At 29.5% G+C, this 9,332-nt stretch overlaps 1 protein-coding gene across 1 annotated transcript; it reads right to left on the bottom strand.

The window, feature by feature from the left end:
- Positions 1 to 3,492: 3,492 nt before the first annotated feature.
- Positions 3,493 to 8,766, bottom strand: LOC113367131 (translocation protein SEC63 homolog; the record flags this gene model as incomplete). The annotated part of the gene is given in 18 exon segments (XM_026608764.1): positions 3,493 to 4,185; positions 4,272 to 4,327; positions 5,647 to 5,756; positions 5,827 to 5,914; positions 6,127 to 6,209; positions 6,371 to 6,552; positions 6,554 to 6,666; positions 6,733 to 6,859; positions 6,961 to 7,194; positions 7,276 to 7,341; positions 7,439 to 7,639; positions 7,642 to 7,675; positions 7,762 to 7,829; positions 7,925 to 7,969; positions 8,042 to 8,126; positions 8,198 to 8,245; positions 8,479 to 8,601; positions 8,688 to 8,766. Coding segments are annotated over 18 exon segments (1,963 nt in total), but the record flags the coding sequence as incomplete, so codon positions are not given.
- Positions 8,767 to 9,332: the final 566 nt, after the last annotated feature.

Below are 9,332 nucleotides of genomic sequence, written 5' to 3'. Positions count from 1 at the left end.
AAATATTGCTCTTATACAACGGATGCAATCAAAAATTACTCGTTTGATCACAGGAGCACCCTGGTACGTAACTAATCAGATGATCCATAACGATCTAAATATACAGTTCGTTAATGATGTCATTAAATCAATCAGTGAAAAACATCACCGGAAGCTCGAAAACCATCCAAACACACTAATGGCGCCACTGTTAGCAACTCCAAACAGCAGAAGATTGAAGAAGAAATGGCCGAGTGATTTGATTTAAGCAGAACATTACTTGATGAAGTGACCTCTATTAAATATTTATAAATCTTTTATTGAGAGAGTGTGTGTGTGAATGTCTGTGCGTATGTATGTACGTATGTTAGTGTATATGATAATTTCATAACATTAGATCTTAAAATACGTAGTTTTCCCAGTAAACGGCCGAAGGACCTGAGCCAACTAGTATACCACTTGCTGAAGTGGTTACTATTATATAATTTCTTTTTTTTGTTAACGTGCGTGTGAGTATGTTTGTGTGCATGTACGTATGCATGTGTGTGTATTTGCTAAATTCATCACAATAGCTTATAGGATACCTTGTATTCTGATTGCTGTAAATAAAGAAATAAAAAAAAAAAAAAAAAAAAAAAAAAAAAAAAAAAAAAAAAAAAAAAAGAAGTAGATAGACCGTGCAAATATAATTATTATTAAAAAAATACTGAAAAGTATATTTTTTACATCACATCTGATTACGTAACTTATACAGTTTATAATTCGTAGTATTGGGGTTCGTTGCACAAACGAAAGAATTCTGGGGCCGATGGCGAATTCCTTCGATGGGGCCCCATCAATAAAAATCGTTTCGTTGTACTCGACTTAATTTTTAATAAACTTTCGAAATTTTCATCTTACTCAATTAGATGTTGTATACGTCCCACTATTTGCCATAAGCCTCCTCGCTTAGGCGAGAGTAGTTGTAAAACAAATCATCTATGTAAATTAAATCGCAATGAAAATGCGGAGAAAATCAGCATCTACTGAATCGATTTTTGAAAAAATCAATGCAAAGAGATTGGCACAGATCAGTATAAAATTAAAAATAATTTTAAGATTGTAGCCTTTTGGATCGACTTCATTGAATCGTGTGCTTGCCACCTCTGGCATACAATAGACATGAATCATTTATGGCTTAATGGTGTTTCCGTGGCTTAGTGGTAAGAATTTTGGCTTTGCAAACCAAGGTATCAGAGGTCCGAATCGATATCGGACAGTTTGATAATAATCAGTATATAGTGATATTGGTTTTCACTATATAGATCTAAATATGTTTCCAAGCTAAGGGCAATTTTTGAAACATATTGCTATCTACATTTCCAAGTGAAAGCTGATATCACTGCTGATTGTCATCAGGCCGTCCGAACCGGGTATAAAACCCGCAATCTTCCTGTTGGATAGGCAGCTCTAACCATCAATCCACCGATAGGCTCCATGAACAAGATATCTTTATCAAGATATCTTTACTAATCCAGTAATTTAAGTTAAATTACTGGTAAGTAAATACTTGTATATTGATACCCTAAAGTTGTCTCAAAACCTACATATGGTAAGGTGTCAATACCATATGTAGTTTATGTAGGACTATATGCTTTTCTAATTATAAGCATTTATACTTTATGCTCTTCTAATGGAAGTTCCCAAAAAGCCTGCGCTTTACCATGCGTAGACGACAGGAAATATTGAATTGGCACGGCTCTTCTTTTTCTCCCAGTCAAGAAAACGTTTAGTTATATAAGCTAAATTATAGTTAAACGAATGTATGAGTCATTTAAACTTATTATTGAAAATACCACAAATTTTTAATAATTAAAATTTTGCAAGGCAGTAAAGCGCGAGGCGACGGCGTTCACCGATTTCGCCCACACCTGATACCAATCAGTAGTACCCAAAAGGGGGCCGAATAAAACTCTGACCGAATTAAAATAAATGTGGTTTGCTAATGATATGACAACAATATTTAAACAATCAGAAGCCATTAATTGTACGTCACTTAAGAGTGTTGAACAATATATAAATACATAATACAAGATCGACCGAAATGTTACGTCCAACAAAGAAACGGTCACCTACGTCTAATTTTTTTTTAAATGGTACTTATAACAATTATACAGTTATGTATCATATAATAATCATCTTATATAATATTCGTACCTTTTATAAGACATGCGTTTAGACTGCCGCCAAACGACACTACTAACACTCGCGCCGATTTTGCACAAGACCGACCGTACACACTTAACACTTGAAAAACATAGGTTTTATGTACTAAAATCATAACTACATTATTTACATGTACGAATATATACTATTCAACGCAATGCTCCAAACAATATTCTCTAAAACTATTCACATTACGCACTTTCGACAAGAATTGCTCCGAAAAATATGTTATGTAACTCAATACCACTATCAATATAAATTACCACTAACAATTCTGAAAAATACATACTAGTCAAAAAAAAAAAGTGTTGTCTGATTGAGAATTAAAATAAAAGTCACAGAATACATTATTAAAATATTTTATACATTACAATTTCGTGATACACAATTTTCTAAAAAAGATACAAATTTATATCAATATCAGGACCAAAAACCATTCTTATTATTTTTATGATTCAATAAATTATTATTTATACATCTTCATATATAATTATTGTTATCATTAATAGTTTGTTATTGTACTGCACATCAGTACATCAACAAAATGCAATAAATATCTTTTTTAGTAAAAATAACACATGCACATATTAATTATGGGGATGAAACAACATGAGAACTATTTTACCTTTTTCAAACCACATACATTTTTTTTTTTTAAAAACTACCAATTGTGCGACGCAATTTATATATATACACGTAATTTGCTAAAAAAATCAAAAATCACAAATATTTTTTATGGAAATTTTGAAAAATGCATATACAAATTTAATGCAAAGTACACAATCGTTTCACCCCTAATTACACATAATTCATATTTTAAATAAAATTGTCATAACACGTTTTTTCCATTCCTTACTGTACAAGATGTTTAAACAAATAAAATAAATTATAATAACCCGCTTCAAAAATAAGTCTATTTATCATACATATTTTTCCTTATGCCCATCAATTTTTTCTCCAAAGAAAAAACCTTTACCTGTAAACAAAATCATTAATAACAAATAATAAACCTACAAAATGTGCATATAGATGCATCAATTACTTTTTACACTTCATGCTAAGAAAATTTCCAAAATGCTTTATTTTATGATCTTATAGAACTAATAAAAATGTAACTATGTACATGTTGATTATTGAATTTAATAAAATATGATAATAATATAATATAATATAAAACAATTTACAATATATTATATCACTATATACAGACAAAACGCATATTAGCTGTTGATTTAATAAAAACAAATTTTAAAGTGCATTTGAAAACAAAGTGTAGTTATTCTTTAGACATTGCTCTAAAAATTGTGATTTGGCATTAAATGTTAATTGCTTGATGTGAGCAATGTCTAACTGAACTAATAAATTCTACACAATAAATTAAAGTTGTTAGTTTAAAGTTTATAAGTAGATGGCGTATGATACCATATAATTAAATTTAAATACATATAAAAAACTACTGCAGTCAGTAAACATAACTAAACCATAATTTTCTTCTACAGTATCTCTCACATACACACTATTCTTCCAATCACTAATCACCAGCATTTATAAGACCATATAATCTGTACAATAAGTTTGTCTTTAAATTAAAATTTCTCCTCTCCAGTGCGTCATTCATTCAAATGCCAATTCGACTTATATAAAATATTTTCACTTTCTTAATGTTATACATTATGTGCATGTAAATTATTCTTAATCACTATTCTTTTCTGATGTAATGCTAGATCAAGTTCTCACACTTCACGTTCACTTCAGTAAAATTTCATTAACATTTCAGTTTTTAATCGCTGTCATCATGCGCCACTAGTTTGTTATCATCATCAATATCATCATCATTATCAGAATCAGTAGTTAAGTCACTGTTATCATCTCCATCATCATCAGCATTGCTATCACTGCTGTCGGAGAGAGCTTGCCACTGAGGATGTTGGGTTGGGGTCTCCACGGCCTCTTCAACATCTAATCTCATATCAAGCTGCTGATCAGTTCCCAAATAAGAATCTGCAGAATTAATGGGGTATAATTAAACAAAATGTGTTCAACGATTATTAGTATCAATATAATAACATTAGTGGGCCGAATAGTACCTGATTTTAAGCACACATTGAAAGTGTATACTCCAGCCCATCTAGGAGCCGTGAATCTGTAAAATAAAATTAATATTAATTTAATTTATATCTAGATGTAAGTGGATTTTTGCCTTAAGTCAAATTGCGTAAACTTTCCAATATGTGTAAACAATTAATTTAATCATTAGTACTATTTACCTGTCACAATTTCTACCTGTATATATATCTATCTATCTACCTACCTACCTGACTACTAATAATTCCATTTGTATACAAAATAATAATAATGATTTGTAATGATCATTTGTGACCTCTAAATGACATATTTTCAAAACTTTTTTTCTGCTCCTTCAAAGCCACTGATCTGCTTTTACCAAAAACTAATTTTGCATGTCATGATAACATAAATTTTCATTTTTAACTTCCCGAAGGAGAACTTTGTTTTCGTCAAAAAATTCTATTCGCTAATTTTATGTTTTCTCGACGTTTTAAGTCATTCTGAATCGAATGAGACCAAATTTGGGAAATGTGTGTGTGTGTGTGTGCGTGTGCGTGAACAAATTTTTTGCCGTAAATAGACGTTTTCTCAAAAACGGCTAAACCGATTTCAAAAATTTAAAAGCCATTTGATGTATCTCGATGAGAATTATCGTTTGGCAGTTTTGTGCGACGATCTTCCCAGCCGTTTCTTTGTAATTTGAAAAAAAGGGGTTAAACCTTTCGTCCACATTTAAGCTCCTACTACCAAATCGATTTTAAAAAAGCAAAAACTGTTTGAAAGATATTAGTTGGGAATGAAACTGATTAGTTTCAGGTGAAAATCTACCAAGCCGTTTTCTAGAAATTAACTGTTGAAAAAAAAATTAAGCCAATTTTTATGGAACTTTTTTTGCGATATATATCATGGTCTTAGAGAACTTACTGAAATATTTCGGCTTTACAACAAGTAGTTCAATTTTAAAAATTCATCAAAGTTTGAGAAAATTAAGTATAGTTTTTTTGAGTAGTTTGTTAAAATTAGACGATTTACTTGGTATAACAATAGAATACTTGGTCTTAATGAACATACTAAACCATTAAAGTCCTACAGAAACTGGTTCAATAATAAAAATTATTGATTTTTGAAAATTTGCTTTTAGAAAATACTCCGAGTTAACGTGTTCATTCATTTTCAATTATGTGTAATAAATCCACTCATAAATTAACTTATTTTTTATTGATTAAGTCGATTATTTACACATATCGGGAAGTTCATGTAACTTGCCTCAAGGCAAAATACCAATACCAACTAGTTCCTTCTAGTTTTGTAAAAACCCAATTGTTATAAATAGACACATAACGATAAAGTTTGATTAATAATATCGATAAACCATTTGAATGATAAATATAATACCTTAGCTGAATTTGTTCTCTGTCCACTAAATTTGTTACATGATATGGGGCGGTCAATAAAGACCTGGATTTTCTGTCACAAATGTACACCCACCAATATTCTTGCTTGTCCTACAAAAAAAAAAGATAAAATAAATATAGTCAATTCTACTAATAGCTTAACTGCATAATAAATCGGTACCTCTGGGAAAAATGGGCAATGAACAGAATGTGAAATTTTAGACTTTCCTTCCAGAACCTTGTCTCTTTTCTGAAGTCTCTCTTGAAATCTAAAATAAAAAATATTAACAGCCTTAGATAAATCTTACAAATAGTTATAATCATCCAAACAACTAGACATGGAAAACTAGACAAAACAAAAGAAGTTATAAAAATAATGTCTTTCAAATACATGTCAGGAACAAATTAACAATGTATTCAGAAGTGCGTTCAGATACTTTGCAAATAGTTTACAAATTAACAAAGTGATTAAAGTACATACTTGTTCCATTCAGTATCATCATCTTCATTGGCAGAATTCTTTTTTTCTTTCTCATCCTCAGAAGATCTATCTTCTCTTTCACTCTGAAATAATTCAACCATAGTTCAGATTTTAATTAACATGGCTTATTAATTTTTTTCTAAATTAAATACACTATATTAATTCAAACTAAAATAAACTGAGGTTCGACTGTATAAACCGATGGAATATATATAGTCGAACTTACATCTTAACAACAACTTACATCTGAGTCCAAAGCACTATCTTGATCATTTTCTTTGTCTTTATTAAGATCTCTATGTTTTTCTTCTTTTGGTGTTGAGAGCCCATCTTTGTGGCCGCTATCTTTGGAATCCAAACTAGCTCTACTGCTATTTCCTTTATTGCTGGATTTGTTTTTATTGCCTTTATTCTTGCCAGATGACGTTCTTGTTCTTTAGCCATGCCGGCTTTTTGTTTTGAGAATGAGGAGTTGTGTTGTTCTGATGTTCAGCGTTTTCTAAATTTTCTGGATTGTTTTCTTGAAAAGTATCTTCATCTCTAAAAATAACAAAAGAATAAAATATCTAAAAATATCAAAATAAGTAACAAATAAAAAAAACTTACTTATCATCATTACAATCATTGGCATCATGTTGATCAAAAAATTCACTTAAACTGTGCCTGATTAAAGTGCAAGTTACTGTAACTATAGCACCGGCAGTCACAACTGTTGGATTTTCATCATCCACCACTGAAAAGAAAATGCATTATATACAGTTTTAATAATTATCTACTTTGCCATTATGTTGATTTGTATTTGACTGTAATATTTAATTGTTGAGAAATTATTACCTTCACATTGTATACTGAAATCAATAAGAGGCATTGAACCAAGAGCTCTAATAACATTTTCATATTCACAGTCAGAGAGGGTCTTCAATAATTTTCTTCTCTCGCTATTATTCATTTCTGCTAATTGTTTCAATGTTTTAATTGATTGATTATTCTTCTTTTTAGAAAAATATTTTAAATGCTCTTCACTAATATGTGGAAGTTGAAGAAACGGATTTTTAAATTGCCAAAGACCTGAATGACAAAATAATTGAATGAATGGAATACATATTTATAATAACAAATTCTGATTAAAATAACTAAATTCTAAATTACCTTGGACAATCATTGGAGAAAGTTTCATGCAATTTTCTAATGTTTCAATCGATATCAGTCTTTGTACTGAAATTAAATATTTTGCATTGAGTATAATAAAAATTTATATTAAAATATTTTTGTCCATTTATTTCATAACTAGGATACACAAAAAACTACTTACTTCTCCTAGCGTAAGCTAAAACTATCAGCTGATTCACACAGCAAACCATTTCTTCTATCAGTCTTGGACATTTCTTAACAATGAGCATTCTATCGAGATCTAAAGTTTCTGGGTTAAGCCTCATGCGTGATAAATGTGCATGCAGTAAAGCTCTAGCTTTAATAGAGTACAATCTACATAAAGGTTGTTCCTTATTTTTTCATTGAGATTAGGCAAAAGTTTTATGAGAGCTGGAACCTGTTGATTAAAGATTAAATTAATATTAAAAAATAATAATAATAAAAACAACTAACAACTACATAGAATAAGATAATAAATCATACCTCCATATTATCACTAAGTCTTTCTACCACTTCTGAATTATGTTTCTTATCAAACTCCAAACTTGCTCCTAAAATATTTCGTAATATGTAAATAGAAACTAGACAAATTATATCTTATAAATATAAAATGGTTCATCATTAGTTTAAAAACGTTTTCACTTACCTAAAATCATGAGAGCACGCTTTAAGGACATTTCAGGTGTTCTAAATCATAAATTATAAATTTAATATCAATTCAAATATACCATACTTGTATGGTAAATTTAATTTACTATACCTGTATAGAAATAATAATACATTTGTGTTGTATCTAGCAAAACTCTATCACCAGAGTATTTTATCGTTCTATACCACCAGGTACAAACCTACAAAATAAATTGCAAAATATCAATATCAATTTTAACTAAGAAATTTAATAATATTATTTTAAACTTACAGCTACAGGTAATGCCACCATAAATACAGCAGCATATAATCCGAGCACCTGAAATATACAAAGGCTAAATTTGCCGAAAATATCTTGATCTCTTAAATTTGATTCATTTAGTCCGTTTTGATTTGAGGAAAATTTAATTTTTTATCATTAGATAACAGATAATTCAAATTAAAACTTTATGTAATCATGAAAATAAAGTTGTATGTTTATTTAACTTCCAATATGTTTAAATTAGTCCAAGTGTAAGTCATTTAAGGTTAAATGGAAAGAAATATACATACAAATATTGAATTTTCTTTCTGTACAATCCATGATGGTAAAGCAATACCAAACGACATAACGCCTGGACCATCGGGATTTCCATATTTCTCAAAGTTTTTCCTAGCTTCTGCATCAGTCAAAGCCTACATAAAATTAGTCAGTATGATTTAAACAAGGTCAAATAACATAGATGATGTTTAATAGAATAGTTAAATAATTTAATGAATACCTGGTAAGCTTTGGTTAATTTCATGAATTCTTTCTCATTTCCAGTTTCTTTGTCAGGATGCAAAATCACTGAGAGCTTTCTATAAATATTAACAACACATTGTAGAAACTATCATTGGCATTAAGTTATTTTTTATAATAAATGTCAATGTGTTCTTTATAATTTATTTACATATTCATAAGAAAGCCATAAGCAATAATAATAAATATTATTCAGGATTTTGAACGAGTAAATTACAATGAGTCAATGGAGCGTTTTGGGTCTGGATTTTTTTACTGTGCTCCGATTTACATGAAATTTTGGAATTAGGTTTATCTCAATCTCAAGTTCAACAGTGAAGACAATTCCGCCACCACCCCCCGGGGGATGACCCCTTCTCAGTTATGTAATTTTATATTTTCAAAATAATGTCGGATAACGACAGAAGAACTAATCATAAGAAAAAAATGTCTTTTAAGGTTTTTCAAAAAAACTAATATTTTTTAAGTGACTGGCTACTAAAAATTCATATATTTTTGGCGTTTTTTCTACGTTTTTTTGCAAATATCTCCTAAAATATAAATTTTAACAAAAATCTGTAATAAACAAAATAATGTCAATAAAAATCTTGATAAATCAGCACTGAATTTTGTATTATTATGTTGA

Source organism: Ctenocephalides felis, unplaced genomic scaffold (genome assembly GCF_003426905.1).
Source record: "Ctenocephalides felis isolate EL2017-DRISC unplaced genomic scaffold, ASM342690v1 CF-g0.4_SCAFFOLD_00668, whole genome shotgun sequence".
Classification (NCBI taxonomy): Eukaryota; Metazoa; Arthropoda; class Insecta; order Siphonaptera; family Pulicidae; genus Ctenocephalides; species Ctenocephalides felis.
This window is presented reverse-complemented; position numbering and strand designations above follow the sequence as displayed.